Genomic DNA, 19,550 nt, shown 5'->3' with positions numbered 1-19,550 from the left:
TTTCCATAAATTACACCATTTCCAAGAAATTCGATGATAAACTCGTTGTACCGACCTACGCCATCCAAGATGCCCGAAATGCAAACACCTCATTTTTTTCTCTATGGGGTTCATGTGGAAATAACGATATTCCGTCTTGTCAGAGGAGCAACGAAATATCCACTTTTTATTGCACAACCTGGCAACCTTAGTCGAGAGAAGAGTCTGACTCTGAGTCCGATTCTTACTGAAAGGAAAATTGTCGCTCCTCTGGGGTAGGGGCCCCCTTGAGTCTTCACACGCATGGAGTTACATTAAGAATAGAGCTCATCTTAAAATGAAGTTACGTCTTCAAGTCAAGAGAGCGACCAAATGGGTAGAGAAAAAAGCTCGCCGCGTGACACTTTCGGAAACCAGGTTTTGGCGGCAAGCAAACAGTTCAGGCGTCGCGATCTTAAGAGCATTTCTCGCATTGCCACAGTTCCGATTCCTTCGAATTCCATTCCCATCCACTTAGAAAGACACCTCAACTCAAATCGAAAAAATATACCGAAAAGTAATCTGAGTATCTATAAAGTGTCTCGTCTAGGACTTGTGACCAACCGGAAGGCTGCAGGAGCGTGTTCTATGGGGCATAAGAAGACTGTTGTCCCCTATTAAATGATTTACAAAAGTTTGTTTAGTCGCTACAACGACCCCCCCCCCCCCAAAAAAAAAATTTTAGTACGAAATTAATCCTCGGCTGCATGAATATCGAAATTTCCAGTTGAAGGAACTTCAGGAGGATTAAGGGCTGAGTTTTTTACCCCGAATGACCCAAACCCCCCTTTGAAGTTAAAATTTTGATATTTTTGCGGCAATGGGTAAATTCAGCACGAAAAATTATAATAAACTAAATTATAATAAAATTATATTAAACCTAACCTAACTCGAGATTTTACATTAGTTTTGATTACTAACCATCGCCAAAATTTATAAAAACTGATGATATTTCCAAAAATCAATGGGGGCTGTAGGCTCGACTGGGAGTTCTTTTGGAAAAAAACTTGGTAGAAGGGCAAAGTTGTTAATGTTGCATCTTTTCTGCTTTATTTTGTCTTCGACATCCATATGAGTAATTTTTAGAATCATCCAAATTCAGATGCCACTTTTGTCCCATGACTACTTCAATACGTAAATTTCATGCACATTCTACCTAAAAAAGCACAACATGGATTTTCTAACTCGAACTTGGTAAAAATTTCTACAAGTCCAAGTCCAGCAGTCAATGGTACTCGGGTCGTCTGGCCTTAATTAATCACCCAATTTCCATTCTTTTTATATATACCCTTTTTTCGTCTCTGGGGGAGACGAGGGGTACATCTTCACGGCCCCTCCCTGGATCCGCCGTTGTTCCCTATTGTAAGGGCACCAGCGACGGATGAGGGTGAGATTCGGCAACCCCTAAGCGATGCGAGATGGTCGCGACTGAGCTAACATTGACACAGTAGGCGAGGTGTCAAAGCCATAGGTCTCTTTCTCACCAATTATGATTGCACCCAACCTCGACCTCTCACCAACCCCTCTTCTCTCTTGAGCTCGGCCCTTCCACCCCCCCCCCTTTAAACTTCGTTGCTTCCGTCCATCCGTCTCAAGAGTTGTCAACTGTATCGTCCCAACTGAAGAGCCTCACGGGGATAGAATTGAATCAATTTCGGGTAGAGAGGCGTAAGTTCAACTTTTTTTTTTTTTTTTTTTTTTTTTGCATTTTTGGCCTCACCCCGACATTAATCAGTCATCATTAAACGAATTTTACCCTCCAAAAAGTTGTTTATCAGTTATCATTAGGCGAAAAATAGCGTTGATTTCTGAACTTAACTTTTGCCTCATCATCAGGTGAGGTAATTAGTTTGGTCAATAAAATGGACTACAGTTTTGCAATTAGGAACTACAATATCCGACTCAGCTGAGAAACGACGTAGGCACCATTACCTTCTCTACGCATAAAAGCGTTTTCACAAATGATCCAGAAATTGTAGTCCCTGATCGGAAAATTGAAGGCCAAAGTACGAAACCATGTACCTCCGTATGCAACGTTGCAAACTTCCTGTCATACGTTCTTTTTCTTTGGTAAACTAGTCAACGTAATTTTTTGACAACTTCTATTATTATTCCTTTCTATTCGCAGAATATTTCAAGTCATGGAGTTGACTCCTCAAAATAATAAATTAGGAGTAGACATTTTGAAACTCCGCAATGGAGATACGTGGTTTTGTATTTTGGCCATCGAAATATCGTCCAAATACTCTGTCTCTGACATCACACTGGTAAAAAAAAACCTCTTGGTTCAAGAGTGCAGTTTCTTGTCGCCGGATTTAAGAGTCTGGACTCTTGTTTCAATGCAATCCTTGATATGCAAATCCGCTTGAAACAATAGTTCAAGAGTCTTAAATCCGGCGACAAGAAACTGCACTCTTAAGTCAATGCAATGCGGCATTGGTCCAAGAGGTTTTTTTTACCAGTGCAGGTTCCAGCAGTGACTGATTGCAACCGCATGTACTTGCGTCTTACCATCTTTTTTCATGTTGACCAGGAGGCATTTGCTGAAGCGGCACGCCTGGCACTGGTTGCGCCTGGTGACGTCAACAATGCACTTCCCGTTCTCCTTGCAGACGTACTCCAGGTTGCGTCGGATGGAGCGCTTGAAGAACCCGCGGCACCCGTCACAACTCGCCACCCCGTAGTGCTTCCCCGAGGCCTTGTCCCCGCACACCTTGCACTGCGTCTCCGACAGACCCTCCATGTCCCGCGACCGAGACCTGCAAAAAATATCTCAGTCTAATAATACCGGGATGGGCAAAAAGCCCTGATAGACGATCAAATTCCCGAACCAATTCCGATCAAAGTAGCATCTAAGTGTCGGGAGTCATCAGTCTTAAACTCATTAATTTGCTTAATTTTAAAATGAAAACTTGGCAGAAATGTTTCCTGAGGCAGGAAAAGATGAATGGTGGCACTCCATCCTGATCTTACTTTGAACAAAATAGTGCGGCCCGTCAAAATGTGATGGTAGATGGTGACTATCAGTCATCAGCATGTCTACTTTGATCGGAATTGGTTCGGAATTTGATCGTCTATCCAGGGCTAGAGAAACACTCGACACTGAAAAAAAAAAAAAAAAAAAAAAAAAAAAAAAAAAAAAAACTCTGGGCGCGGAAGCCGTACTTACGGGCTATACATATAGACATACCGTCCGCGTTCCGGGCTCAGAGGCTGAAGTGTAGCACCCGGAGCCGGGAGCAATCGGAGCTACGGCTCCAGCATCCGGAACTTTTGGTCACTGAGCCCGGAACGGACGGTATGTCTATATAGCCCGTAACTTTTTTTTCAGTGAACATGTCAGAGATCGATTTGTCACAAGAGGGAGTCCCCATTCGGATATGTTGATATTTTTTGGGAGTCGGGGGGTTGGGAGGTCGGGGGAGGGGGGTAGGGGTTGTAACGGAGAGATGCGCCCCGCGGTTGGTTGTGCAAGGGGGTCGTGAACCCGCAAAAAGTTTTCCCTCTCGATGGTTACGACAACAGTTCAAACTGGGACATCTTAACTTAATTATTGAGAAGGTTATGGCGTATGCATATCGTAACGTTCGCATGTCCTAGGTGTACGACGGTATATATACTTTTAATTTCTAGCATTATTTCTCATGTTGCTCCTCCACTTCATATTTTGTCAATGACTTCAATGACGTCCGTCTTTTTGAAGTTAGACGTGATCTGCTGAACGACCAGTATATTTTCAAGAATAAAAGATAATTAAACAAAATTATCACCGAATCGAAGTGGGCTGCAATAAATCTGCAAATCAAAGGATGAACACATGGACGTATTGAAAAGGATAAAAGAATCGTCACTGCGGTGGAATCTGCACCACTGCACAACCATTTAGATTATTTCGATACGATTCGATACATAAACGAGAATAGAGCAGGATTGAATAATTTATCTGATGACCGCTGAGGGAAGTCATCAATGTCATTAAATTCATAGATGTACACTATTGATGACACTTTTTAAGGATTTGTTTTTGCAGGTCGAGATAGGGAAATTTCTACTGCGCTGATGAGGAGTCCCGTAGTGTTGTCAAATATCTTGCGTTAAGTATTCGTTTTCAGGAGACGTCTAGACAATGCTTTCTAAGCACACGAATTCGCTTAACAAAGTACTATTGCGCTGTCTCGTTTTCCGTGAAATTTCATAAAAAATGAACGGTTGAATAAAAAATTCCAGATAAATGCAACAATTATTCTTTTCTCTAAAAATTCCTGCGAAATATTACAGCAGATTCTCCAGAAACTTAACTCTCCAAGTTGAGGGAGGAAATTCGGCATGGTCAGGCGGTTCATACGTGCTTCTCCTCGCCATTAGAGATTTGTGCACTGCCGTGCTGAGTAAGAACGCCTTATGATTCGTTAGGCCTGGCCAAATTTCCTTCGACAAATCACAAAATTTATGGAAAATATGTGAATAATTTTCCTCTGATTTTCCACAGGATTTTGTTCTTATTTTGATTTAAAGATTCTGAAAATATCCAGGAAAAATATTCATAACTTTCTTGAAAACTAAATATTTTCCAAGAGGAAATTTGGCAACATTTGAATGCTTGTACGGCGTGTTTACGTTCAGCACGGCAGTACAGGGCTCATTGAGAGGAGTCATGTCACAAAGTTTTCAGCTCATTAAATTTGCAATATTTATGGGTTTATGTATCGTGAGCAGGTCGGCGAGTTAGAAGGTGAAAGCATGGGGTCAGCCGGAGCATAATACTCAATTGCACTGGATATAGACACCAGTGGCGGGGCGTGCTTTGCGATATATCGATTGATCTGTCATTTAAACCTATGGAAAAGGGTCGATTAACAGGGTGTTCCTTAATAATCGATTCTTTACCATAGCTTCAACTGGGGAAGTATCGATAATCGATTATTCACGCCCCGCCACTGACAGACACGCAAGATCCTCGTGAGGAACGCGGAGGACACTCATGACTTGTGTATCAGTGGCCAATCAGAATTCATGTTTTTGACAGTTGCCGAGGGAACGGAAGTGACTCTTGCACTTTTGAGGCGCGAGGATCATGAGTGGTTTCGACCGATGCGAGTAGGTCATTAATACCTATGTATTTTTATTCGGAAAAATAAATTCCGAGAGAGACGAACCTCGAGGATATATCCTGTAAAGAATGGAGGATTAAAATCTACTGCTGGCGTCTGTATTGAGCTAAAAATCCCCTTGCACTTCCCTGCAAAAATCGAATTCTCGACTCAAAAGACACATGCATTCCTTGGTTTGGAAAAGTTTTGGCTCAAATGTGAACTCGGAGAGCGATTCAAATTTAGAAAAGCTCGAAAAATCGGGAAAAACACATGCATAAAGCCGCTTCTATAGCGCAGCCTCGCGCTCTGCGACGCCCAATCGCCATTGCCCCCTATCCCCCAGAGATCATCAGGCAATTGGCACCTTCTGATCTCCTCCTCCACCCCTTGTCGCCAACCTTTCACAGGAACTCCACGCCGTCGCCTTCCGGGAATCGGGAAATTCAACCCTTAAAACTTCAACCCCCATGTTCTCGATGAAGATGAAGGAGTTATGACGTGGGATTTTTTGTCTCGTTCTGTTGGTGTCTATTGACAACTTTTTAGCCCTAGCCGTTTTCAATTATCCAAAAAAAAAACAAAAAACAAAAAAAAAAAAAATATGTTTCGGCCCACCCTAGAGAGTATGAACACGTCGAAAATTTGGAGGTTAGGTTTGATCAGGTCTTGTGGCCCATGGGGCCCAAAATGGGCAGCCAACCTATGAACTCGAATTATCCAGGGGTACTAATTTTCACATTTCAACTTTTACACTGATCAAAAAATATAAAAGCACGTATAAATCTTTGATTTCGTATAAATTGTCTTAGTTTCAAAGTCTGAATCCTTAAAGACGCTTGTCAATAATGCGCTGTCAGCCATATTGATTAATCTTTCAAACGCATTGGTTGGCAGCGGTACTTTTCTAGTGATTTTCGTTTTACACGTTGTCGTTCTTTGGGCCCTAAGAGCTACATCAATCGACGTATCCATACTCTCCCTATAAAGGTCACTACTCTAACAGGGAGTCTGCGACGCACAGTGGATCGAGTCAATAGGAGAGGTCGGACATGAAATTTTTGACTAAAACTGCAACTTTCAATGTTTATTTCGTCGTAGTTCAAAAGGGGTGCCTCGAGAAGAACGTTTAACGAGAAAACCATTGAATCAACTTTTAGAACCTCAAAATTTTGTAGAAACGGAGTTATGAGCGTATAATCTGGTAGAAACGGAGTTATAAGCGTTTAAAGTTTCCAAATTTTGTCCGACCTCTCCTATTGGCTCGATCCACTGTGCGAAGTCGCAAACGGAGATACGCGGTTTCGCACTTCGGCAATCGACACGGAGGGCGACACCTGTTGAGGAGACGTCTGTAATAAAATCACTTCGTACGAGCGTTCGAGCGTCCTTGTCTCGCTAATTGGGTGTCGGGATGAGGCGACGTTGGTGAGTGGTGACGTAGGACCCTGAGGAAAGCGCGAGGAGCGATCCTGATCTTTCGGCGTGACGGCGCGGGCGAGGGCGAGGGGGGTGTTTATAAATTTAGCCGCGAACATTTTTATCGATGCAATAATATTTACGCAAGCGGAGCCTTTGTGTGCGTAATTGGGGCTCGCGGCTCGGGGTTCATTAAAGGCGCCCGGGGTTATAATGGGAGTTGTGGGAGCGGGCAGGTGCGCCTGGTCAAGGGTGGGCTCGGCGCCTGTGGCGCACAGTGGAATCAGATGTTTCGACATCAAATTTTTGGTCAAAATTTCCAATTTTGAGGTTCATTTCGTCACAATTTCAATGGGTCATTAAACATGGTTTTTTTTTATATATTTATTTATTTACTTTTTTTTTTAATCGTGCACCCTCTGTGCATAGAAATTAGAATATCTACAATATGATTAATCCTAGACCTAAGACTAAGACTTAACTAAGACCTAAGACTATTATGATGCAATGTTGTCCCCTGGATAGGGTATACGGGGAGAAATGTATTCAATGTGACAATGTATCAATGTGGAAATGTTGCTTATCTACTATAGATCACTTGATTCAGATACGGTTCTTCAATTCTGAAGATTTAGTTTTGATTTTCCTATTGCTTCATTTACGAGGAGTAGAAAGACATTTCACGGAAGTCGTAGAAACCCGTGCTCGCTTCTAAATGGTGCCTGATGACATATTTCGATTCGGCGCGAAACCGGGTCGTTTTAGATTTGCGGAAAAGTTGCACCTTTTGAACTGTGTATTTCTCGGTTCCTGAGCTAGTACTTGTTCGGGTTTTTGATGTGCTTATCGTGTTCATTTACCTATGGATAAAAGTATTTGCAAGTAAAATTCATCCATGGTTTACTGGCCCATCTCAGCGGGTGTTTCTGAAAGTCAACTTCATGAAAAAACCTATATCGACGGTGAAAGTCTGCAATCACATAACTCGTTTGCGTTTTTCTGAAAATCTCCGCCTCTATGTTATTTTTTTAAAGGAGAACAAATTGACATCATTCCTTGAAGTTTTTGCAGACTTTTCCCCGCACAGAGAAGAAAAATCACGGCAGTTTTAAAGAATTGCCGTGGAATAGTTTTCCGTTTAAAAAATAAAGTATGACAGGAACTCTGCGACGTTGCAAACCGAGTTATGTGATTGCCGACTTACACCGTCGATATAACTTTTAAACAGTTTCGTTCCATACTTTCAAAGATACGAGCTTTCAAAATTGGTCGAATTTTGTCCGACTTCTCTTATCAACTTGATCCACTGTGCGGTGCGTGGGGGGCGGAGACTCCCACTCCCGCTGTCGCCCCCTCCAGATCTCGCAGGGATTCATCCCTGATCTGGTGTCATTATGCCCGGTGCTCGACGGCCCGTATTCATCGTCGTTCCTTAACCTTAGTCTGACCGACTCGGGTCTCACGACCAATAATATATGTCAGGTCGTCGCCTCTCTGACTTGAGGAAGTGACTGTTTTAAGAGTTGACCCCTATTTCCTCTTTAATTCAATGCTTTCTCCGGCTCATGAAGAAATAAGATACGCCCTCGCGTAGGAGGGCGATGAGGTGAGGCCGGAGGAGGCATCCGCATCAAAAGTCAAAATAAAAAATTAAGCAAACATTTGGAGGAATAGGAGTCAAAGAAGAAGAAGAGGGAGAATCAGAAAAATATGGACGAAAAGGAGAAGTAGAAGAAGAATCAGAAAAATATGGGGGATGAGGAGGAGGAGAAGAAGGAGGAGGAGCAGGAGGAGGAGGAGGAGCAGCAGGAGGAGGAGCAGGAGGAGGAGTAGGAGGAGGAGAAGGAATAGGGGAGGAGGAGGAGGAGGAGGAAGGAAGAAGAAGAAGAAGAAGAAGAGGCAGATAAAGATGGAGGATGAGGGTGAGGAGGAGGAGTAGAGGAAGAGGAGGATGAAGGATGAGGAGGAGAAGAAGAAGAAAAGATGGAGGATGAGAAGAAGAAGAAAAGATGGAGGATGAGAAGGAGAAGAAGAAGGAGAAGCGAAACAAGATGGAGGATGAGAAGAAGGCGATGAAGGAGAAGAGGTAGTAGAAGATGAAGAAGTACAGGAAGCAGAAAAAGCTGGAGGATGATGAGGAGAAAAAGATGAAAAAGAGGAAGAAAAAAATACTAGATGCACGGAACAAGCAGAGAAAGCTTTCTACGCTGAAACCCCGAAGCGGAAAGCCGAGAGAGAAAAAGAAGAAGAAGACTAAGAAAAAGAAACAGAGAAGAACAGGAGGAAAATAAAGATAAAGATTTCTATCGTCAGTCTTCAGAGTCGAAAGTGGAAGACGACGGAAGAGAGGAAGAAAAAAAGAGGAAGAAAAGGAGAGGAAAAAAGAAAATGAAAAAGGAGGAGATGAAGAGGAGAAAGAGAGGAGAAGAATAAGGAGAGGAAACTTCCTACGCTGAAACCTAAAAGTTGAAAGCTGACGATTTCAAAAAACGCATGACAGTTTGTGTTGAAGGAGAAAAACAGGAGGGGGTAAAAAGGAGGAAAAAATTGTAAACTTTTACTTCTCGTCCTTTACGGATGGAAGTACGGAAGCGCCTAACAATTTGGCAGACAGATATAACATGACTCATGACTCACGACACGACGATGTTGATAGTAACGTTCCGAAGCAACTATTCGTGCTCAGCGGATGTCCGTATTGCATATATAAAAAATTGAAGGCGCACTGACTTTTTCAATGCCACCGACCAGTAAACCTAATCGTGCTTATGAGATGTCCGTGTAGCAAATACGAAAAAATGAAAACTAGTTGCCTTTTTTATAACGACATGTATACTGCTAAGATTGTGCTGCAAGAATGTCCGTGTTTCATGCACAGAATATTGCATACGATTTGACTTTTTTCAAAACAACGTTTGGATTAGACTAATAGTGTTTGAGAGATGACTCTATTGCACACATACAAACATTCAGATATAAACATTAACCACTTCCCCTGAGCCTCTTAAACAAAAACAAAAAAAAATCCTAAATTTGAATCTATGATATATTGGTCGAAAAAGTAATTTCGACCTATGGAGTTGAGAACTCATTTCAATAAAATACATTTCAATGCAAGATAACTATCTCTAGTGAAGTGTAGGTAACCTTACAAATATGTTCTAAATACCTACGCTTTTTCGAAAAATTAAAAGGATGAATGGAATCCAATACGTCTAAAGATGCCTATTTTTCACATTTTATTTATTTGGATCTTTGTTTATTTCTTCAATTTATTTATTAATATTCTAGGTTTAGTTCCTAATGTTTTTTGTTCAGTTCAATTTCAATATTAATTGTTAATTTCAATTTCAATATTTCGCATACTGCGAAAAAAACTTCGGTTACAAGAACCCTACTTTGAATTATGTCAAACACCAAAAAGATCGGCTTAGATGGCTGATTATTGATATTGATAGACAAAGCTATAAACAGAGAAAAATGGAGCGATACTGTTGGTGGAAGCGGATGGTTGCAATGGACAAAAGAGATAAGCAATAGAAAAGCCCACGAAAAACCCTTTAGTTAGTCTATCATTTCCCTCAAGTCTACAACAACCACCCTAGTAAATTAACGGGCTAGCTCCATTTTCCCGTTGTCTTCTTTATCTATAAATTCCAATAATCATGCTACGTGAGTCACAATTCGGTTATCTGGATCGAAAACTTTGGTATTTCAAATGAACTAAAATTTTTGTTCTTTTTTTTTTGGACAAGATTTCTTATTTTTGAGTTAAACAATATGCTTATTTTAAACTTGACAGGCGCCGCGCCGCACAGTGGACCGAGCTAGTAAAAGAGGTCGGACATGAAATTTTTGGCTAAAATTCCAAATTTTAATGTTAATTTCGTCACAAATGCAATTTCAAAGGGTGTTTTTGAATGGAAATTTCCCGAAAAAACCAATGGAACCACTCTTAAACGTTTTTGTTTCCTTTTTCCGAAAATATAAGCTTTCAAAGTTTCCAGATTTTGTCCGACCTCTCCTATGACTCGATTCACCGTGCGCCGTGGCTTCCATGATGCAAAAAGACACGCGAAATGATTCCGAATCGTCCTCTCTTCATGCTCATTACGTTTCACATGCCCATTGCTCAAGTTTCGTCACTCTTCTAGGGTAAGAGAGTATACGAATTTCTACATGAGCCCTGTCTTTCGTACAACTTCTTGCTTTCCACGGCCCATGTGGACACAGAGATACGCCCTTACATCAGAGGACCGACTCCTCCGAATCCTTTACGCTTGACCTCAAAGCGTCTTTCACTTCTATGAGTTTTGGGTATAAAACTCTCGGTAATGCTCCAATCTAGCATCAGTCATCTCCGTGCTTCAAAACAGTCTCCATCAAATCAAATCCATCAATATGGTTTTCAAGGTAAGCTAATTATCACTTTTTGAATAATTGGACGTATTTCTGCCAAACGGAAGTATGTGTCTTGAGACATGAGCCCTGAGACCCATGAAAATATATGCAAAACAGGGCTCACGTCATAATGCACATGCATCCCTTTGGCAGGAATACGTCCAATTTAGGATTTGAGGCTTGTGGAAAAATACATCCAGAGACTGAGTATATTTGATACCTCGACAGTGGCGATTTTGGAAGCTGGCAACACTCTTTTTTCCACCTCTTGAACGTATGTAAAACAATCGATTCTTGGTGAGGCAGCTAGCCTTACCTAGAATCGATATTTTTAATGGATTTAAAATGAGCAAAACCATGCTTGCCAACTTGCAAAATCTTTTGCGAGTAATTTCCGTCCAATCCGTTTACTTTGCTCCGATGGGTCAGTTCCGCTGGTCACAGAATCTTGTCTTGATGCTTGATTCTTGCAGATCAGCTAAAAATAATAAGATCTGTCTAAACAGCAACTTTCTACGTTCAATATTCACGGAGATATCGCGCTTTGAAACATTCGGTTTATGACGTCATCCACACTCTCGAGTAACACTCTTTGTTTCTTCCATCTTGCTTTCAACCGAGTTTTATGTTGAGTTTTTTTTTCTCTTTCTCTCTCTGTGTCAGCCCGTCGCGACAGTATTGTATTAAGCGACTTTATTTTATTTTAAATGTTGAGTAACTTGTGTAAATATGTGTCTTCCGGACTGATCATAGCAAGGTGGAAGAAACAAAGAGTGTTACTACCACGAGGGATGACGTCATAAACCGCATTTTCGCATAACATCGCTCCTCTGACGTAAGGACGTATCTCAATTTCCACATGTGCCTCGGGAAGCATGAAGTTATACGGGGAGCAGGGCTCATGTGGAGATCCAGGTATACGCTGGCGATGATATATTCATATTAAATTGTAGTTTTCTCAGCGTACCGAATAAGAGCGGACGAGATTCACTAGATTTATATTAATAGTTCGTTTACTGTACTAAAAACATAAAACTAATGGGTTTTTTTCCATTCGTTCCAGTTCTGCATCCTGGCTGCCCTCGCAACCGTGGCTAGCTGCGGCTACGCCAGCTCCTCAGCATACGTGAAAACTGCCCCATCCCACGGCGCCGCAGCAGCATCTTACGGAAGTTACGGCCACGGTGCGGAGTCCCACGGAAGTTACGGCCACGAGTCGTACCCTGACACCCACCCCAACTACAAATTCGAGTACAGCGTGCACGACCCGCACACCCACGACGTGAAGGCCCAGGCCGAGTCCCGCGACGGGCACTACGTCAAGGGCTTCTACTCCCTGGTGGAGGCCGACGGGACGAAGCGAGTCGTCCACTACGCCGACAACGGCCACGGCTTCGAGGCCACCGTCCACAAGGAGCCTCCTCACCACCCCATCTCAGCCCCTGTCCTCCACTACTCCCCGTCTCCATCGCCTATCTACCACGCTACCCCGGTCTACGGAAAGCACGCCTGAAATCTCTAGTCATCAAATGTGATCGGTTTTCAAAAATGCTGCTCAGTTTTAAATTTTAAATAAACATCATTCAAATCAATCTGATCAGTATAATTATTTTTGAATGTGACGCTTTTACGATAAATTTACAGGTTTTAAATAAGTTTTACAGGCTGTTCTTGTATTTCTTCTCAAATGTTTTTCATACTTACAAGGTTTTTTTTTTTTTTTTTTTTTTTTTTTTTTTTTTTAAATTTTGCTCATATTTCTGTATCTGGGATGTAGAGGCTGCTCACTACCCCATCTCAGCCCCTGTCCTCCACTACTCCCCGTCTCCACCGCCTGTCTACCACGCTACCCCAGTCTACGGAAAGCACGCCTGAAATCTCTAGTCATCAAATGTGATCAATTTTCCAAAACATTATTCAATTTTAAATAAACGAATCAAATCAATTCGATCAGCATAATAAATTCCTAAACTAGGGGTCTGCACCTCTGACCCCCTCGCGGTCGAACCCTTTGAAGCGCTTCGCGTCTCCGGTGTTGTGCATTAAGAGCGAGGTCTCCAAAATATACAGGGTGTCCCAGGGCTGAACGGCCTGACTGCAAAGGCGTGTTCGATAAGACAAAAAAATAAGTTTCTCCCTCATCTATAAATTTGTTTTCAATAAGTCGGAGATATATTGCCGTCCAAATGTTTGAGATAACTATAGTTTTTTTCTAATTTCGCAACGGTTATGAACCAAAATGCATGAGGAATGGACACTACTCATAATTTTAAGCGCCTAATTCATCAATGATATGAAAAATATTGACATCCAAATTTGAGGGCATCTGGATGGGTTGAAGGGGTCGAGTTTTTTCCTCTGGAAGATCCTAGACAATTTGTAATTGAGTTCTTAATTTAAGATTTTGTTATTTATGAGGTCAAGGATACATCCTGCGCTAAAAAATCGAGGGTTGCCCTGCTTTTGGTATAAGTTTCATTTCATAATCATGGCAGAAATTCAGAGATGAACGATGACTCTACCGATTTTTTTCCCCCCAACTGTAAGTACGTCACTTGGTGCTCTGATACAAAATTCCAAGTCGGGCTGTTCCGGCGTGTTTGAAAAAATATTTTATGTATTCCATAAAATACTACATATATTTACAGAAACATCAGTGAGGAGCTACTGATTGTTTGCATCCCTCTGAGCTACTTGATACAAATACAATTTCCATTGTCTTTATTTGTATTTGTTGTGTATTACCTGTCAATCTCTTTAGAAAAAACTGGAAGATTGATTTCTGAAATCTCCGAAAATACCATGTTCTCGCAATATTTTTGATGGAAAACGAACCCCGTCTTATTTTACACAAGGGCTACAGCAAGTGCATGGGCACCGGACGGATCGGAAAATTAGCGGGAAAAATCAGCCAGAGAGAGACAACTCGTAACAGTAGGGGGTACCACTTGGCTCTTGTTTTCGCTTTGTTGGCCACACGACGGAGGTTAACCAGTGGCGTGGGAGTGGCGAACTTTACGATTTATCGATCGATCGATTGATCTGCCACTTAAACCTATGGAAAAGGATCGATAAACAGGGTGTTCGCAACGGACACCGTAATGATCGATTCTTTACCATAGCTTCAAATGGGGAAATATCGATAATCGCTCATTAACGTCTCACCCAGGGTGGCAAAATTTCATGAAAAATAAAATCTTGAAAATTTCACGCGAAATATTTCATGAAACTCCAGAAATTTATGAAAGATATTGAAAAATACCGGTTCCTTTTTGTTTCGCAAAATGTAAAAATAGTGTCTTTCTTCTATTTTTGTGTGTTTGAGTACGGGTTGCATACTCTGCCCCTGAATAATTTTCATGAAATATTTCATAACCTCTTGAAATTTCATGAAATATTTCACAACCTCTTGAAATTTCATGAAATAGTTCACAACCTCTTGAAATTTCATGGAATATTTCACTGAAATTTCCAATCTTTCTTTTTTTCTTACGTTTCATGCCACCCTGGTCTCGTCACTGAGGTCAACGAGGGAGGCGAACTTGTCGGTGATCCTGAGGGCACGCGGCAGCGATTAGGGTTGATTCCGGAACCGCGACAAGTGAATGCAGCAGGTGTGTCTGTGACACGAGAGGGGTGAGTCCTTCGGGCTCGGGGCGCAAATTACGCGGACTCCAGCTCTAAACGGAGGGATGATGATGAGGGGTTGTGAAGAGGGAGGGTGACGAACTGACGATTGACTTAGAGCTTCGGCGCCGGCGTCAATGACACGGAAAAATCACGCATAATCGCAAGCACGCGTGGTCTCCCCTTAATGCACTGCTTAAGTGCCCTTGAGTAGCTTTTTCCGGAGGAAAAGCCGTGGACATGCTCTAATTTTTTAAATCGTATCGCTTTAAGATTGCAATTTAAAACTGAAGTTGGTCCAATCCATCATTTTAAAACATTGTGGAAAATGGACCGTTAGACAAGGGCAGAATATGTCGTTTCCCTCACGAAAGAACGTAAATAAAGCTCAGTGTTGCCAAATTTTTCCTCACAAATGCATTTTTACCAGGAGAATTTTAGGTATTTTTAACTGGAAATTGCTCTGATTTTCCTCTGATCTCGTGCAAAAATCAAAAATATTTCGGGGCGAAATTGCTTAGGTACATTCTTGTGAAAAATTGAATTGTTTAAGTCAATTATGCAACCTTGGAATCGAGTTACGTTCCTCGGTTCGGAAAATGACGAATTTAGGGGCTCTGAGGACAAGGCGCATTATTGTCGCTTTTGCTATCTCAAGAAATACGTGTTCGAAGTGTCAAAATTACATGGAGCCCTAAGGCGAGAAGAAATTTCAAACTCACTTCTTGATGCTGAAAAATGGGATTTTAGAGGTGAATTTTTCACAAAGTGGATTTGAAGACTATTCACAGTGAAATTGTTAAATTTTAATTTTTTTCAAAACTTCTCTCTCCTCAAGCCCTCTCCCCCCGACAATGAAAGTTAAAGTACAATAAAACGTGGATTTTCATCAAAATTCACGCAGAACACGTCGCAATGAATGCAAACGTTCACTATCTACACATTAAGGAAAGCATTTGCGGTTTATACAGAACCGTCTGATTCAAAATTCCCGCTTCCCTCAAAATTCAAAATTAACTTTCAAATCGGTGATTGAATTCAAAATCACCTGTTGTCAGATAAGTAGATTTGGCGAGTTGGGTTTCACAAAACTTCATTTTTTTCCTTAGATGCATGGCATTTCAGGAGATGCTACTTTTGAAGATGGTAATAGAAGAGAAGCGGCCATCGGAAAATGAAAGGAAGAGAGCGAAAAAAGGGAAAAGGAAGAAGAAAAAGACGACAACAACGATAAGGAAGAGGCAGAAGCAGAGGGAAAAGAAAGATCGAAGCTAAAGAAAAGAAGAGATGGGATGTGCACAGAAAATAATAAGCAGGAAAAAACGATGACGAGAATGAAGAGGAAATGGATCGAGCAGATGAAGAAAATTAAAGAAAAGGAAGGGGAGTAAAATGAATAAATGAGGAGGAGAACGAAGCACTGAAGCAGTGGAAAAGGAAGCACGAAGAAATATGTTCATGCAGAGTGAAGCTTTTACTTCACTTGCCCGACTGGTAGTCAAAGTTTCCCGGGAATGTTAAGTGCCAAGAATAAGGATCGAAAATTTCCCGGAAATTCCTTAGATTGCTCCAGGGGGTGTTCCTGGTGGCTCCACTATGTGTGGGTAATTACTGTGCACACATATCTGCTTGTGTATTTCATCGTCATAGTTTCCCGGAAACTTAGTGTATGGCCGAGGATTCCCAGGAAAATCTTCGTTTCCGGGAGTGGGAGAGTTCTTACTTAAATTCATAGACCCAACCTCTCACCACATTCCCGTGCAGATGGATCCCATCCGTTGGATGACGTCAAAGCACGTGGCAACGTGACGGTCCGGCGCATAATGGGACGAGTCACCGGGAGAGGTCGGACAAAATGTGAAAACTTTAAAAGCTCATAACTCCGTGAATATGTAGAAAACGTTGAGGTTTTAAAAGTGCCGCCATTGGTTTCTTTTTCAAATTTCCTTTTAGAAACACCCCTTACAATTTAAAATTGAATATATTTATGTTAAAAGGAACTAAAGACGAGTGGGAAAGACTGAGTGTGCTCTAGAAAGCTGCATATGAAACAATGTAAAAGTGGGCGTGATTTCTTTTGGAAAAATGGAAAAGTGGGATTTGATATTAAATCGAAAAGGACTAAATAAGAACCAAAATATGCTAACTTGTAAGCCGTGGGCATGCCAGAAGAGCGTTGTGGACATGACTCATGAGTTGAAGTGCCCACACGGATCTCCGTGGCGTGGCTCCTTCTGCCGCTGACGTCACTGCGCTTTATTATCTGATCGCACTCTTAGCAAAAGACTATGGACCAACCATATCGTCTTGACATGGTGTTTGTAGAATACGCAGAATAAGAACCTAAATATCGCTTACTTGTGCCGTGGCATTCAAATGCGTTTGGACATGACTCATGAGTTCGAAAGTGCCCCATCACGGCAATCTTGACGTCCCTGTCGATCGACGCTGACGTCACTGGTGCTGTATAATTTCCATTCATTCTTGCGGCCCTCACTTAACAAGCACACCCCTTCTAATCCTATCCGACTCTGCTTCCATTTGGACGTATTTATGCTAAAAGGAACTATGTTGCAGGCAAACCCTATGCACAAAGTTCCTTTTGGCATAAATACGTCCATTTATCATAAATCGTCGTCTCCTGGACAAAGGAACGTAACTATATGTCCCACGGTTGAAAAATTGACTCGAAAAATCAATTTATTTTACAAAAATTTACATATGCAATTTTCATCTAAAATTTGTCTGATTTTTGCATGAAATTTGACGAAAATTCCGATAAATTGTCAGCTATAAATGTCCAAGGTTCTGCTGGCTACTATGCGATTTGCTAGGAGATGTATGATAATATTGAAATGGAGTTACGTTTCCTCGGAGAGAAGCACGTCCAATTTGACGTAATAAATATCAACATTTGGATTGCATTTTGCGAAAAGGAACCACGAACATTGCAATGTTGCTAAGATTGTGCAACTTCTTTTGTCTTGGAAAAAAACCTGATCATCCATTGATTATTTCGATTTTACTTGCTGAAAACTGAATCTAAGTCAAAAATTACCATGTGTATATCATATTGTTTCATGATTTCAATTACACGACTGCAAATGATGGATTTGCACAATCTTAGCATCATTGCGATGCTTCTGGTTCCTTTTTGCAAAATGCAATCCATTTGTGGTTTCAGCGAGAAATTTCACGTCCGACCTCGCTTACTGGCTGAACCCACTGTGCGGTGGAGAAAATGGAGGTGGTTAGCGTTTGTGTTTGACCGGTAATGAGAACCGCGGATTAGTTTCCAGCCACAAAGTCAAATGACGCGCGGACAACCTGCTCGACTTCTCACATGCATTTTTAATCCGCGGGTCGCCGGGCCACGCCGCGCCCCATAGGCCACCCGCCCGCGCGTTGCGGTTCCGAACCCACCATTTCGTCGCTCCTCCGACGTAAGGGCGTATCTCCATTTCCATATGAGTCTTGTTTTACATATAAGTCAATGCTTTCTGGGGCTCATGGGGAAATCGAGATACGCCCTTACGTCACAGGAGCGACGATACCCGACCCCCGAGTCGAGGGTGTGAGTGACGCAGTGACGCTGACGATGCAGCGGCGATGTTTGCAGCTTTCGAAAAACTACTTCGCGTCGATATGAGCTTTCACGAAATGTTTATCGATGCTTAAAGTGCGAAACCACTTATCTCCGTTTCCTACATTGCAGACTTCCTGCCACACTTCATTTTTTCCCTGGGAAATTATAGGTACCTGGTCAATGTAATTTTCCTTGTAACTTCCTTGAGTTTTCCTCTCTGTTAGCAGAATATTCTGTTAAAATTTCAAGGAATGAAGTTGGCCTGTTCATCTCCCGAAAAATTAAATAGGGGCAGCAATTTTGAGATACGTTTCGCACTTTGTCCATAGATAATTTATACACTGTGTCATGGGTTGCATTTTGCAAAAAGGAACCAGGAGCATTCCAATGTCGCTAAGATTGTGCAAATTTTCTCACCTTGCAAATAGGAAACAGATCGTCTAAACAAATTCAATCTTAACTCCCACTGAAACATGAATTTACTCGTAAGACGAAAATTACCTTTGGAAATTTAATATATTTCATGATTTCAGTAATTATTTGCAAAGAATGTAAGTTGCACAATCTTTGCAACATGGAATGCTCTTCGATCCGTTGTGCAAAATGCAATCCATTTTATAAACGATGATCCAAGGGTGAAACCACGTATCTCCGTCAGCGACTTTGCAGGTTCCTGTCGTGCTTTATACAACTTTTGGGGGAGTTTTATTTTCTTCGGTTTTTGTTTTCTCCTTTAACAGACTATTCTTTGTAAATTTCAAGCTGAGAAGTTTCTCAGCTTCTCAGCAGTTTCTCTTTGAAAAATGGAAATAGGAGCGGAAATTTTGAAACGCTGCAACAGATACGTTCGGTTTCGCTCTTTATAGCCATCGATACTGACTGTATAAACAATTTACTCCTTGTTCGGTCTCGACTAACGGTTTTCACTTCGAGCCCGAATGAATAAGATTTTAAGAAACGGACTGAATAGTATTCAAGTCAGAGAAGAACAAAGTCGCGCTTTTTAAGAAAAAGAGCAAAGGACAGTAATCAAAATAGTTCCTTAAATGTAACACGATCCCTGAAATGGGACCTTATCTTCCAAAAAGTCAAAATTCAGTAATTGGTACCACTGCATAGTGGATTGGGCATTTTGACGCAGGTTTGGCTCTGGTACTTTAAAAATTGAGGGAGATTTGACGTCTTGATTTTCCAAGACGACTATTCTTGTGTTTAAAGGCTACGGCCATAAATACGACCCTATGAATGATTTTGATCGTAACTGGGCGCACATTTTCTCGTGAAAAAAATTCGAAGTTGAAAAAAATATAAATAAATCTGAAAGTAGAGATGGAGCTTTATCTCTACCATTGTGTTCTATAGAGGAATGAAACCTCAATAACCTCTTTTTCTTGGTCTGATTTTGATTT

The 19,550-nt window shown here is 41.5% G+C and overlaps 2 protein-coding genes across 3 annotated transcripts in view; one reads left to right on the top strand and one right to left on the bottom strand.

The window, feature by feature from the left end:
* Positions 1–19,550, bottom strand: part of LOC109039335 (photoreceptor-specific nuclear receptor) — a 31,994-nt gene that overhangs the window by 9,107 nt on the left and 3,337 nt on the right. The window contains exons 1-2 of one of the 2 annotated variants that reach the window (XM_019054881.2): positions 3,789–4,006; positions 2,530–2,777 (exon numbers count right to left, since the gene is read on the bottom strand). In XM_019054881.2, coding sequence (XP_018910426.2) covers positions 2,530–2,761 — 232 coding nt within the window. In that variant the 5' untranslated portion in view covers positions 2,762–2,777; positions 3,789–4,006. Of the gene's footprint in view, positions 1–2,529; positions 2,778–3,788; positions 4,007–19,550 lie in introns of those variants that run through there. The other variant, XM_019054813.2, reaches the window with a different exon arrangement.
* LOC109039602 (larval cuticle protein A2B-like) lies at positions 10,390–12,612 on the top strand. The gene is made up of 2 exons (XM_019055202.2): positions 10,390–10,940; positions 11,992–12,612. The coding sequence occupies exons 1-2, from the start codon at positions 10,929–10,931 to the stop codon at positions 12,439–12,441; spliced, it is 462 nt and encodes a 153-aa protein (XP_018910747.2). The 5' UTR covers positions 10,390–10,928; the 3' UTR covers positions 12,442–12,612.

The sequence above is a fragment of the Bemisia tabaci genome, chromosome 4, assembly GCF_918797505.1.
Source record: "Bemisia tabaci chromosome 4, PGI_BMITA_v3".
NCBI lineage: Eukaryota > Metazoa > Arthropoda > Insecta > Hemiptera > Aleyrodidae > Bemisia > Bemisia tabaci.
Note: the sequence above shows the minus strand (reverse complement) of the source record. Positions and strands in the feature narration are given on the sequence as shown.